The 14,782-nt window shown below is 36.6% G+C and overlaps 1 protein-coding gene across 1 annotated transcript; it reads left to right on the top strand.

Annotated features, from left to right (window-relative positions):
* Positions 1-8,832, top strand: LOC122069601 (beta-glucosidase 12-like). The gene is made up of 13 exons (XM_042633656.1): positions 1-177; positions 265-334; positions 2,778-2,836; positions 3,242-3,317; positions 4,452-4,529; positions 4,613-4,700; positions 4,786-5,038; positions 6,262-6,377; positions 6,536-6,753; positions 6,840-6,871; positions 6,973-7,075; positions 8,257-8,365; positions 8,482-8,832. The coding sequence occupies exons 1-13, from the start codon at positions 25-27 to the stop codon at positions 8,654-8,656; spliced, it is 1,530 nt and encodes a 509-aa protein (XP_042489590.1). The 5' UTR covers positions 1-24; the 3' UTR covers positions 8,657-8,832.
* Positions 8,833-14,782: the final 5,950 nt, after the last annotated feature.

The raw sequence follows: 14,782 nt of genomic DNA, 5'->3' as shown, positions 1-14,782 counted from the left end.
GGAGTGACAGAGCCACTCTGTGATATGGCAACTGGAGGCTCTGAAACTCCAGTCTTGCTCTTAGGCTGTCTCCTCCTCTTCCTAGTCAACTCGGTGGCGAGTCAAGACTTGGCTTCGTTCAACCGGAGCAGTTTTCCGGCGGGTTTCATCTTCGGCACAGCTTCTGCTTCTTACCAGGTCTGTCCATGGATCTGTGATTGTGTTTTGAGTTTTTTAGATACCAAAGCTTACTCTCTGATTGCTTGTGATCGTTTTCTTTCTCAGTATGAAGGTGCAGCAAAAGAAGGTGGTAGAGGCCCCAGTATCTGGGATGTCTTCACTCATAGATATCCAGGTTTCTCTCTCTCTCTCTCTCTCTCTCTCTTCATAGATCAGTTGTTTCCTGGATCAATTATTTAGGGTAAACAATTTGAAATTGTCAGGCCTAAGAACTACTTGAGTGCTAAATATGAACGGTGGAGAAGGATTCATAGATGTAGCCAGTTTCTGGCCGATTCTGACCGTTTCGAGTTGGAATTTCATCACCGATTCTGAGTTTTGAAAGCCTGTTAGCCAACCACCCCAGTACGGGTAAGAAGGGCCATGGAGTAAACCTTGGCATCGTTTGATAATGTTTCTGTATCTAGAAATAGCAGAAACGGATTTTTATGTATTTGGAAACAAAAATCGATTTTTTGGTGCTTAATAAACCTATTTTTCGAAACATTTTTTGTAGATATAATGTCACTAAAAAAATCCAATAGTATCATGGGATGCCCAAAAAGGAGAGAGGTTCGATTGTTTCTTTTTAGGTTTAAATAATTGAGAGATTTATCAGATACACCAGTTTTTTTTTTTCTCTCTCAAATTCGTTTCTAGAAGTCGTCAAAGTCGTTTCTAGAATTGTAAATAAGCATAAATTTTGATTTATGTTTCTAGAAACGGGTGAAACGGAACAACTTTATCAAACGCTTTTTAGGCTATTTCTCCGTTTCTGAGAATAAAAAAACGCAGAAATGGAACGTTGTCAAACAGTGCCCTTGTCCAAAAAATGAGGTTAGACTAGTTCAAATGAATTAGATGAATGGAACCGATCGATCAAGTTTCATATTGTTTAGATATTTATTTATTTATTTTTAGGACGGGTATCTTGGCCTTCGGCTAGAGTCGTTAGACTAGTCGTGTGAGTTCATATTGACCCCAGCATCATGGACTCCATTATTTTAGAGTTGAATGAGAACTATTCTATTTTCATTGAAAACAGTCCATATAAGTGGCCTTAAGAGGAAAAATGAAATCAAACTCAAAAACTACACATTTGTTGAGGAGACGATTCCTTAAGACTATTTTAGCTTTTGATAGACATGTGTAGAAAAATCTGATTTCTCAAGAATGCGTCAAATTAACAATAGTAAGAAAGTGGGAAAATTGATTAATTTAAGGCCATTTCTTTACGATGTGATTGGTGTCACATGACCCACTTCCTGTTTGCCACATGCAATGTGTTATAATAATAATAATAATAATAATAATAATAATAATAATAATAATAATAAGATCCCAACTGTCATCAACTTTCAGTGATGGAAAGTCTTTTTATTTTTATTTTTATTTGGCTGAAACAGTGATAAATAGTCAATACTAGTTTAAGATATCACACAAATGGTGGGTAGGCCAGTTGTAACGTATGAATTAGGGATGCAAGTTTGGCCTGGATGGTACGAATTTGCCCTTGATCCGTCTTGATTTTGAATAAGTATTAATCTAAAAATTTTATTCTTGAGGATCGGTCCAATCCTGAAATTTTTTACCCTGAGTCAGGATCAGGGTGTGTAAGAGTTGATGTTTTTGGCCCTCCCAGCCGGCCCTGAACCTAGCCTTGATTTTCCCCCCTGATGTTAACGCTAACCCTAAATTTAACCTAATTTTATACATTGTTTGACATTGATTTATTGACACCTCAAAACTCCAATTATATCTTCTTACCAATCTCTGTTGCTTTTTTTACCAAGAAATTTGTAACTTTGCATTTTTTATTTCCTCTTTATTATGAATATTTTTTATTTTTAAGTTATCTCATATTTTGTGGGGTCAGGGTTAGAGTATACCCAGCCCTTGGTGGCAAATCAAGGTTCGGGTCAATCAGGGTCAAGGTCAGGGTCATCCCGCCTGACCCTGAAATATCAGGGCCAATCAGGGAGGGTAAGGGTTGGGCTGAACCCTAACGGGTAAGCCCAAGGTTAAAGTTTTGCGGCCCTGAATCAGGGTCAGGGCAGATTTGGGCCCAATTAAGGGGACTCAGGGTTGGGGTAAGGTTTTAAGAAACCCAACCCAACCCAACCTAACCCAACCCAGTCCGACCCTATTGCACCCTTAGTATGCACACTTAGCACCGCCAACACCACTACCATCTGTGGAGCTGATCCCCGATATATTTATACATTTTGATGCACCAATCCACCAATGCCTTTTGACCAGACCAAAATGCGGGTGTTACAAACGTAAACAGAATCTTGATGGGGTTTTCATAACCCTCTGGAGTTACTGGACGGTCCGGATTGAAAGACATCTAAATTACAAAGATTAATTTAAGAGGATTAGATCATGATAGAGTTGCTCTTCGTTAGGTTTAATTCCTTCTCCTTTTTCCTGATTGGGTCTTTCATCTTTGCCTCTTTGTGTTCGTGGGGCAGGGCCCACCACTAACAAGTGCATCATCGTTTCCTCTTTTATTTGATTTCTAAATTGGACGGTCCTTAATTTATTATTTTTTGAGAAATACTAGTGTGGTGTGGCAGGTAAGATAAAGGATCTTAGTAACGGAGATGTAGCGGATGATTCTTATCACAGGTACAAGGTAACAATCCTCACATCTTTATAACATACATCCCCCATTATTGGTTCGAACCTCCTAGTTGTTACCTACCTCCCTCTCCCTACCTATCAATGAAAAAAAAAAAAATCTCCCATTATTTACCTCTCTTTATCTTTTTAATAATGATGCAACTTATTATCACCATGTAGGTGAACTATGAAGTTATAATCTTCTTTTATTTATTTTTTACCTAATATAGTATTCAATGTAATCTTGATTTTAAATTACATGATTTACCCTCAATGAGAAAAAGAAAAAAAGAGAAATATTTTAAAAAGACAAAAATGTAAGATTAAGATTTCTTAATTCAACACTTTGGTTACAATAAGATTTTTTTTAACAAAGATTAATTAGTGAATAATATTATCACTTTACAATTCTAAACAGGAAGATGTGGGGATAATGAAGGAAATGGGATTGGATGCTTATAGATTCTCCATCTCTTGGTCCCGATTATTGCCTTGTAAGAATCACCCCCTTTTTATAAATTTTAGGATCTAAAGAGCTAATCTCAACCATTTCATCAATTTATGAAATTTTAAGTATAGATAATTTTTGTTTCGAAGTCCCAATATTAGGAAAAATATGTATTTTTTATGATTTGTTGTATTTTTAGGGGTCGGTGAGGGATGCTGTGGATGGGTAAGTTGTATGTTGTTTGTTTATTTATTTATTTTTTAAGATAATTTACACAGATTTTATTTTGAAAGGAAAATTTTCAAGTAAAATCCTTTTGTTATTAATTTTACTTAATCAATTTTGTCTTAAGTTTACAAGATTTTACTTAAAAACAATCAGAGCCTTAGGGAGAATTTTAATTTCTTATCCATAGATTTTCAAGTAAGGTATTCGGAACATTAAGTATGGGACAAACTTGAATAGTGGACTGAAGATTTGAACGTGATTATTAGGTAACTAGTTTCTACACTTTAACCTTTCTCTTCCTCTTCGGAAAAGCTTGAAAAGTCAGGATCAGCCATGAGGACTTAGAGGAGCCCATATGCCACATGTAAAGAATTGCTTAGACCAAAACGGAGTTAATTAAATAAGGGACATCAACTTATCACGTTCTATACAATTCCTTAGGTGGAACATTTGCATTTTGGATTTATTTAATACTTATTTACTCTTAATTTTGTATCCTCTAGATTATGCTAGGTAATGTCTAATGATAGCTTTGCAATGCCTATTTATTTATTTATTGAAGAAATATCACTCCCCTCCCATGAACTATGTCGAAATAATACCTTGACTTTGTACTTTTCTAAAAATATCACTCACCTCTCCTTAAACAAAAAGATTCTATCTAATGTTTCCAACCGTTTGAAATGGTTATTAAATCAGCTAGGTTTTTCTCGTCATGCTTAAACTATCCTCTAAACGTAAAATACCCATTATACCCTAATGAAATAATCATAAAGTACCACTGATCACCTATTAGGAAGGTCAAATCGAAAGCGAGAAAGATTGATTCCTATTTTTTGGGTAGGAATAAAAACATCTCAATTCACCATTATGATGACAACAAGATGCACCCTTAAAGCCTTAACAATACAATTTAATAAAAATTACATTTTAATTCATTATTCACTTTCAGATGGAAAATTGAGTGGAGGTGTGAACGAGGAAGGCATCACATATTACAACAACCTCATCAACGAGCTCCTATCCAATGGTTGTTTGTATACTTATAAACATCTCTCTCTCTCTCTCTCTCTCTCTCTCTCTCTCTCTTACATTATTTGAAATCATATGTAGGAATACAGCCCTTCGTGACTCTATTTCATTGGGATCTTCCACAAGCCCTAGAAGCCGAGTATGGTGGTTTTTTAAGTCCTAATATCATGTAAGTAACAGAGAGAACCTATTCAATTGTTTTGAAGTCCCCAACCTGATACTGATGGACTAGACGATACCAAATGAACACACAGTGATGATTTTGGAGATTATGCGGAGCTATGTTATCGAGAATTTGGTGATCGAGTGAAGCACTGGATCACCTTGAATGAGCCATGGTCTTTCAGCATTGGAGGATATAACTTGGGCATCCATGCACCAGGCCGGTGTTCTAAATGGATAGGAAATTGTAGCAGTGGGAATTCAGCAACCGAGCCATATTTGGTAGCCCACCACCAGCTTCTTGCTCATGCAGCTGCTGTTAAAGTGTACAAGGACAAGTATCAGGTTAGGAGGTTTACATACTAAAACAAAGGGCTCTTCCTTCTCCCATATTTTTGTTTTAATTTAAAAATTTTCTGCATCCACTGATTCATTGTTTTTTCACTTAAAAAAAAAAAAAAATTTGTTAGCATTGTCAATTGGCTAGGCTGGGGGTTTTTTAAATGTTAATCCAACCCTAAGCAACTCAGCCCAAGCCCAGCCCAATCCAGCATTAGGTCGAGCTGTGATGTCTCAGTCTAGACCCAATCTTGTCGGGCTTAGTCTAACCCTACTTGGCCTTGGTTGATTGGGTTGGGTTGGGCTTTAGTATTTAGGATAGTTTTGATTCCTTAAAAGAGAAAAAAATATTAAAAAGTAATGAGGGGTGTATTTTTGTGATTAAAAAACAAAAATTGCGAAGACGAGTTAACCGTGTATAGGCACACTGTCAATGCATGTGCGATACGCTAGCGGGCAACACCAATGGGGGTGTAGGACAAAGCATCATACAAGAGCGGTAAGAGCCATTTCAATGGAGGGGAAAAGAGGGGAGGGGAGGGGAGAAACAGAGGATGCTAGCTTATAGTACACCAGTGGTGTGGCCAATTAATCTTTTATATTACATAGGGTCAGGTTAGGCTCAACCCAAGCTTGGTCCAGCCTAGCCTTGGGCCTGAAGCTCAGTCTGTGCTCCGTTTGGACTCAGGGTGGGCTTGGGTGGCTAGCACAAATTGACACTCATTGTTTTTGTGAAGATTTGAAAAAGCTTGATCTCTTTGAAAATGTTAGGGCTATAAGTTTAGCGAAAAAGTTGTACCACGACTGCTTAGAAAAAGAATTTCCTTAATCAAAACACTTAGTTTATTCATGTGTAAAAATAAAATTTCATTCTTAAATTTTTAGTCACTAACCATCCCAACTCATGCCATGCTCTTTGTGTATATGCATGCACCCGTAATATTGTAGTTCGATGCATGATCCCCCAACTTTTCAATTCTTTGTTTTTTGCCACTTAAGAAACTTTAGTTCGTTTGAATTTGGCATGTGAATGGGGAGCTTGGGGTCTAGTTATCCATAAAATTTTAGTCCCATCTGACCTACAAAATACCAAGCTTAGGTGCAAGCCGAGCCCATTAAGCAGATCGACTGGACAGTAAATTAAACCCGGTCTCAAGGTTAAATCATGCCTTCTACACTGTAAAACCTCACCAGGCCATGCTCATGGTTTTCATCCATTTCAAGTGCAGGCTTCCCAAAAGGGAAAAATTGGAATAACAGTAGTCTCACATTGGATGGTGCCATACTCCAAAGAAGTATCCAACTATGTTGCAGCTCAGCGAGCCCTTGATTTCATGTTTGGATGGTAAGTACTATTTATTATTTATTTCAAGTGTTTAGTAATATAAAGTATAAACTATATAGTTAGGCTCTATGAACAAATAGAATTCTAATCAATGGCTAAGCAAGGAACTGAAGAAAACATTTTTGATAAACTAATTAAGTCCTTTTCTCTTTTAATAGGTTCATGCAACCATTAACCTATGGTCGCTATCCAAAAAGCATGAGATCTCTGCTCGGAAACCGCTTACCGGAGTTTGCGAAAGAGCAATCTGCGATGGTTAAAGGATCATTTGATTTCCTGGGACTAAATTACTATACTGCTAACTATGCAGCTAATTCTCTCTATAGTAACAGTGTCAACCAGAGCTATTTCACAGATTTTCACACTAATCTCATGGGTAAGTTGAAATAAAACCCTAATCTGGTTTGTCAATATAAGCTTGAATTCATAACTATTTATAGATGTCTTGTTATTTCATGACAGGGGTGCGGAATGGTGTACCTATTGGCCCAAAGGTAAGAAGGATTTTCTAGCTATAAACCATCCCTTCATATGATTTCTACTTATTAATTAATCACCTATTAACGTATGTTAATGAATGATTAAATTTAAGCAGTCTGGTTCGGATTGGCTCTACATGTATCCACAAGGAATCTGGGAGCTTCTGCTTCTTACCAAGAAGAGATTCAACAATCCATTAATCTATATTACTGAGAATGGTAAGGCAAATAATGACTCTTCTTATAACCGTCAAATTATGATTCTAATAGTTGGAAAACCCCTTACACCACGTCCCCCACCAAAAAGAAAAAAAAAAAAGAAAATCGGTTTGACTCTGGTGAATCACCCAAGTCGAGTTTAAATAAAAACAAGAAATCTGGTTATAGTCATGAAAACTAGTTCACGTTTAAAAAATGGCTAGGCCTAGCTTGTTCGAGTAAGTTAGAGTTTTCATGGACTCGGTGTTTTTTCCTAATTAGTTATGTGAAACTCACACGCCATGGTTCTTTTTTTCTTTTTATTGAGCTTTACATTATTCATAGATCATAAGTTCGGTCTACTACCGAACAAAACCTTAGAATTTTTACTTGTTGTTTTCAATATTAGACATATTTTTTTTCTTCTCACACGTGAGCAGGGTTTTAAAACATATAATCGGTGATAAAAGCATTAAGTGCTGATGATTTCAATCTGATTCTGATATGAATTGGCTTAAATAGGTCTATAGAAACCCTAGAATCAACATATATGAGAAATATTCCAACAATCTGGTGCTTTTTTTTCTTTCTAGGAATTGGCTGTATCGACTTGTTAAAATGGGGATCGATGATCGCTGATTCTGATTTTTCAATATTAGACATTTTTTTTTTCTTCTCACACTTGAGCAGGGTTTTAAAACATATAATGGGTGATAAAAGAATTCAGTGCTGCTGATTTCATTCTGATTCTGATATGAATCGGCTTAAATAGGTCTATAAAAACCCTAGAATCAGCATATATGAGAAATATTCCAACAATCTGGTGCTTTTTTTTTTTCTAGGAATTGGCTGTATCGACTTGTTAAAATGGGATCGATGATCACTGATTCTGATCTAAATTAGGTGACTCCTGAACCAATTCATTGATTCCTAAAGCCCTACATATGAAGCAATCATAGCCTCAGCTCCTCCTCACTTGGAGAAGGACACTTGGAGAAGGAGAAGAAAGAATATATTAAAAAAAAAAAAAAAAAAGCTCACCTTGACTAGGTTTGGCTTGTCCAATCACCAAGTTTTGAAGAGGACAAGTTGAGTTGAAAGACAGTTTTCAACTATAGTTCAGAAAGGATCTGAAAATGGGGCATGCATGCCTTAAACTTGCTATCTTTGGGACTGAATTGTTTAGTATGATTTGTGTTTAGGGATGTCAGAAGTGAATAACGGTACATTAACGTTGGAGGAAGCTTTGATGGACAACATGAGAGTAGAGTACCATCGTCGCCATCTTATATTCATCCGTAAAGCTATTGAGTGAGAATTTCTCTACATAATATTGTCTCTTTTATAATATCCTCTTAAGATTTATGTTTTTTGTTATTAGTTATATTTGGTATTTGGTAATGAATAGCTACAATATATTTCTACAGAGAGGGTGTGGATGTGAGGGGATACTTTGCATGGTCACTTCTGGACAACTTCGAGTGGGGAGAAGGATACACAGTTCGTTTTGGCATTAATTATGTGGATTACAAAAATGGACTCAAGAGATACCCAAAGCATTCTGCAATTTGGTTTAAAAAGTTCCTCCAAAGATTGGTATAGCTAGGGTTCATGTATGTATATTAGCACATTCATATCCAAAAATATAATTTAATTTCAATGAGTAATTTTTTCTCTAAAGATCATTTGTATTAAAAAAGAGAAAAGAATGAAAAAAATATTGGAAATAACTGAAAGGAGTTATGTCAACACTCCACTTAGACACTAGGATGAAAGAGGAGAAGCACCTATCCACCTTTGGCATTGCCATTAGCAGAAAAGGACTTCAAAACTCCACACCCCCACGTAAAAAAAAAAAAAAAAAAAAAAAGAAGAAGAAGAACTAAGTCATCCTATACCTAGGGCGACCCGAGGCATCAATGTCTAGATCCACCTTGACCAAAGTAGGCTAGGCGTTCACTGGGTCTGAGACCTCAAATCGAGCTGCTGACTTTGATAGAAAATCTACTATTGAATTTGCTTCACGATAGCAGTGAGTGATTTTCCACTCCACACGCTCCAAGTACCTCTTACAGAGAATCCACCTTTAATGAACCAATCCAAGGAATTTTATTTTTGAGAACCAATGCTGCCACAACGGCTGAGTTACATTCTCTCCACAACTTTTGCACTCCCATATCTTCAGCATCCTCTATCCTTAGAGATAACAACTAAGAACTCCGCCTCAAAATTTGTATGAATTCCAAGGGACTCTCTGTAATTGGCCATGACCTTCGCCCTTTCATTTTGAAATACATCCTCTGCTATAGATTTTCCTGGATTTTCAAGAAAACAACCATCTATGTTTAGCTTCCACCACCCTCTCGGGGCCCGACACTAGAAGATTTCGAAGAAGTCCTTCGGCCTGCATTGAATTATTGAAAATCCCATTCTCCTAGAACTCAACAGAGCTGAGATTGAAAGTGACGAACCTGTGTGGACCAAGGTTTGAGAAGCTATTTCGCGATTGATCATGGAAAAACAACACTCCGTTGGATTTGATTCTCCATCATGTCTTCTTGCATTCCTCTCTATCAAGATACCATATAGAATCAGCATAAAGCCTTTATTCCAAACTCTCTGAAATGGGACCACCTTCACTTTTGATTTCCACCATGAAATGAAATCCTCCATCCCAGTGAAAACTGGCCATTGAACACCAAAACAGTCACGAAACCAATGACATATGACTTACATGTTTCACCCGGCACCTATGACTCCAGCAAGAGAAACTGAAAGCAAGGCAAATGGAGTAGAAGGAGATGATATTGTCCGATCTTCAATCTACCATGACAGAAGCTTCACCAAGCAATAATGGAAAAGAGAATTTGAAATTTAACTGTGGTACACCGACGAAAATTAGTTTCATTCTTCCAGAAGTTCCCCTTTGCAGAAAAAAAAAAAAAAAAAACAGAGAGAGAGAGATAGAGGAACATTCACCTGCGATATTGAGGATGTGCGATCGATTTTCACACATAGCACATGCAAAATTACATCATAGAACATATGAGTAAGTCTCTTCTTATAACTATGCTTCGATATCATCCTTACCTTTTACCCAAAAAAAAAAAATAATGTCATCCTTTTCTAGCTATTGAACATTGCAATTGATCATTGTTAAAAAAATAAAAAATAATAATATTATTTATTTATTTATTTATTTTTCTGAGAAGAGTTTTTTCTCTGGAAGTGTGACCCTGCACTAGTGCATATGCCAATGGGAATGTAAGTAGGAGCATCAATGAGGCAGACATTGCCTTTTATCGGAGGTGGGGCATTCATTTCGCCCCCCATGTATTTAGGTACAACCCTAAACCCCTCACATTCTCCTGTAAACCATTTTCACATTTTTGTTATCTCTTTGACAAATTGGCAACAGTATTTTCCACCTTTCCAACTGAGTTTCTTCTTTGAAATATTATTATTTCGGATATATATATATATATATATATGTATATGCTCCACCCAATGTTCTATAATTAGTTCATATGATTTTTTGGGGTGGGGAGGGGTTGAAGGTTCGTACCCAAACCTCAACCGAAAATATTGGTGTGAATTGATCAAAGATTCAATCTAATTAAACTGATTCTTTATTGGTTTGGTTTCAGATTGAAGTACTATGGAACCGGTTGAGAAGCATATCACACAAGAATCAACGGAAATCACACCGAACATGAAAACCAAATCAAAACCAAATCCAAATCAGTACAAAGCTGATTAGAAACCAATACCAACCCAAAAATCATAAAAAATATTTTCTCCATAATTATGTATTTATACATGATATAAATTGAACCCAATTCAGACTGAATTCTTTATCAAACCGAAGTAAACCGGATTTGCAAGAGACGTTAATAAAGCTATGCTCTGTAAGACAACATGGAGAATTAAGCATGAAAATTCTCTAGCTAGTAGATTCTTAAGAGCTAGATTTCTTAACAAGCAGGGGCAGCCCAAGAAGAGATATAGAAAGTCTTCCATATGGCCTGGTGTTAGGAAGATGTGGAATTTTATTTCCTCAAAAGAAAGATGGGTGGTAGGTGATGGCCGATACATAAATTTTTGGAAGGATATTTGGGTGGGATCTGCTGTGCTGAAAGAGGGTGTGGATGGCGTAGATTTTTCTTTATTTGATGGGAAAGTGGACAGGTTCATTATAAATCACAAATGGAGGATCCCAATGGTGAATTCTAATTTCTTGAAAAATATTTTTAATGTTGTCTTGCAGATTAAAATCCCAACTTGTATCTGCGAGGATCGGTGTGTCTGGAGCCTTTCTTATGATGGGAATTTTAATCTGAGATCAGCATGGGAGGAAATTAGAGAAAAGAAGCCAACAGCCCCCTGGGCATCTTTAATCTGGTGTAAAAAGCAGCAACCTAGGGTCTCGTCTCTGGCATGGAGGGTGATCCATGGAAAGCTCCCCACAGATGACTTAGTCAAGAAGAAGGCAGTGCCCCTTGCGTCTAGATGTGTCCTATGTATGGTGGATGAAGAAATGATTCATCATGTATTTTTGACATGCTTTTTCTCCAGGGAAATATGGCGTTCTTTATGTGCTTGCTTTAACGTCACTTGGTTCCCTCAAGGCTCGTTGTTGGAGCTCGCTCAGTGGTGGAAAAGAAAGACTAAAACTGCAAGCTGTAAGGAGGCTTGGTGCATGAGTTTTGACATCGTTATTGATCATCTTTGGAGGGAAAGAAATTCCAGAATTTATGAGGGTGTCGAGCGGATGGCCAAATACTTATCTCTCATGGTGATGGAAGATATTAGAAGAAATGATCCTAGAACGAAGGGAGAGGTAAACACTTGGGCAGATCTGATGTGTTGCAGACATCTAGGCCTATCTATTCATCCTGCTAGTCGCAGAGGTAGCCTGGAGGTTTGTTGGTGCAAGCCCCCTATAAATTGGGTAAAATTGAATTTTGATGGGAGTTCTCTGGGAAATCCTGGTCGGGCTGGAGCGGGAGGAGTTTTTCGGAACCATCTTGGTACTGTCATGGGGTCATATAATAAATTCATGGGTGTGACAGGCGTATTTGAAGTAGAGATAGAGGGCCTAGAAGAGGGGTTGATGCGAGCAATGGCTATGGACATCCAATTCTTATGGGTGGAATCTGATTCGAGTGCAGTGGTTACTCTAATTCAGAAATGGAAGGTCCCATGGTTTGCTCTGCAAAGATGGATGTATCTTCAACCATACCTTAGAAGTGTATCTTGGAAAATCACTCATATATATAGAGAAGGAAATGCGGTGGCCGATTTCTTGGCTAGAGATGCAGCAAAGACTGGAGTCTCGGCTAATAATGTAATTTTCCCAACCAACATTGGGGATATTCTCTCTAGAGATGCTGAGGGAAGACCGAGCTTTAGATTTTTTTAATGCCTTCCTTTCCTTCCTGCTGATGGCAATGACGAAGGTGGGAAGTAAGGGAAGGGGTGTGATTTTGTGTTTCTTTGCTGCTGTATGGATGTTTCTTTTTCTTCTATTTTGATTTAATGAAATAATTTTAGCGAAAAAAAAGAAGTAAACCAGATAAAAACTAAAACTGATCCAAGGATTGGTTTGAATTCATCCCTTCTCACATGCAATATAATCTTTTGTTTTAAACCATGGAGAGCAGTTTGGACTTGGCTCCCTCTTACCAATCAATGAGATTTGCTCTTAAGTCATTTTATCTTCACAGTTTCACTATGAATATTTTACATTCAAAACCAAATATTTAACAACCATTTTCAAAATAGCTTCTTTTTTTTTTTTTTTTTTCAAATCCTTCTCCTCATAAACTGATCTACGGAAAAATTAAACATTACTGAGATATTAGGAAGTAGGACAATTAACTAGACATGAAAAGATAGTAGTAAGAAAAAAAAAAGGGTTTAGAACTAACATCCTGGGTGTAGCTCCAGTGGTTGAAATGCGTTGTGTGTTAACAGACATCTCCTGCTCAGGTATCCCCGTAATTGATTTGTCATACGGGTTAGGTGTGACTACATATAACCAGGTTTACCCTTGAACTTAAATCGTAAAACTAGACAGATTCAAGGGGCTCCTCATTAACTAAAAGAAAGAAAAAAAGGTAGGTTTGTTTATGATTTCATTTGGTGAGTTAACCAAAGGGGAAAAGAGTATGGTTGAAAGGTCAATATATTTGGGTGAGGAGTGGATTGAAGGGCTGATGGCAAGAGACAAGTCTATGCATAGCAATCCATTAGTATAATAATCAAACCTTTTGTTTCAAGCCATGGGTAGCTGGTTAGACATAAAAAACTTCGGTTTTTCTTACTTAGATGGCGACTCAAGTCATTTTGATTTACTCTAAATCTTTTTATCTTCATAGGATCAAAGTTGATTTTTCTACATTCAAATTTTAAATATTGGCAATCCTTTTCAAAATGACTTGTTTTTCTTTAGTTGGCATAAGTGACTTAAAAGTTCTTCCTATGCCTCAGATTCTACGAAGTTGCATGAGATATGTAATTTTTGATCCCTCAAATCTACAATGATTTGATATCATGTGTTGTTTAATAGGTTGAAGGAAATTTTGGTTAATGTAAGGAAAAAATATAATAAGACTTCAAAGAAGAGTCGCTTGAATTGAAATGGAAAAGAAAGACAAGTTGTGAACCGGCATCTTCATCACATGAGGCATATTCATCCCAGGAGTCATGTGGTCCTTTTGTCAAATTTGCACAGCTCTTAAACTAAATAGACCAAATCTAAGGTCATTTCGTTGACTAATTTATGGATTTATTTAGCCTTATTTTCTGTTTCAGGATGCATTTCCACATAAACTAAGTGGCTACGTGGAACCCAATAAGACCTTTATCCAATAAATATAAATATTCACAAACGTTAGTGAAAACTATTAGGTATTCCATATTTCCAAGGATCTATGATGAAAAAGATGGGCAACCTTAACTAATAAAAGAATCTAAAATGGACTTTTATTTGATTGATTAGGAATGCCTGTCCTATATACGGAGCAAACAGAGACACCTTTCTATTTGACCATGTTTGTGGAATGTTTGTTGATCCATCGGTGCATTTCTGGTCAAACTAATTACCACTAATGATAAAACATTGTGTTGATGATGATTAACTTAGATAAAGTTGAATGGTCAACAAATACCAACTATCTATAGTCACAACATTTAGTAAGAATTTAAAATTAAAGGAAAAAAAAAAGTAAAGTGAACTATCCTTCACTTAAATGTATATTTGAGGAATTTAATTAAAAAGAACTAGTATAAAAAAAAATATAAAAATCTTTGTAACTGTGAATATCTATCTATCGGCATTGTAAAAGCTAGGTTGAACCATGTCAAGACCTTTTGGTTAAAGATTAAGCATGGCATATGGCTTATAAAATGCCAACAAACGAGTAATTGTGTATTTTATGACCTTCTGCCATAGAGGGCTTCCCAGCCAAAACTGCAGTTAGATTTGAGAGTTCAGATCCTATAAGCAAGTAGCCAGCTTTGGTGTCCATTGATCTGGATATGGATGATGTGCATCGTCCTCAGTATAGATTTACATAAAGTCAGTTCAGTTGTAAGTTGGAGGGTTCTTGTTTCTTTTTCCTGCTGATGGTAATGCCGAAAGTGGGATAAGATTCAAATGTGCCTCTTTCTTAAGTTTTCGGGTGTTCTTGTATTTTTCTCATTCATTTATTCTTAATATACATG

The sequence above is a fragment of the Macadamia integrifolia genome, unplaced genomic scaffold (genome assembly GCF_013358625.1).
Source record: "Macadamia integrifolia cultivar HAES 741 unplaced genomic scaffold, SCU_Mint_v3 scaffold664, whole genome shotgun sequence".
NCBI classification, from domain to species: Eukaryota; Viridiplantae; Streptophyta; class Magnoliopsida; order Proteales; family Proteaceae; genus Macadamia; species Macadamia integrifolia.
This window is presented reverse-complemented; position numbering and strand designations above follow the sequence as displayed.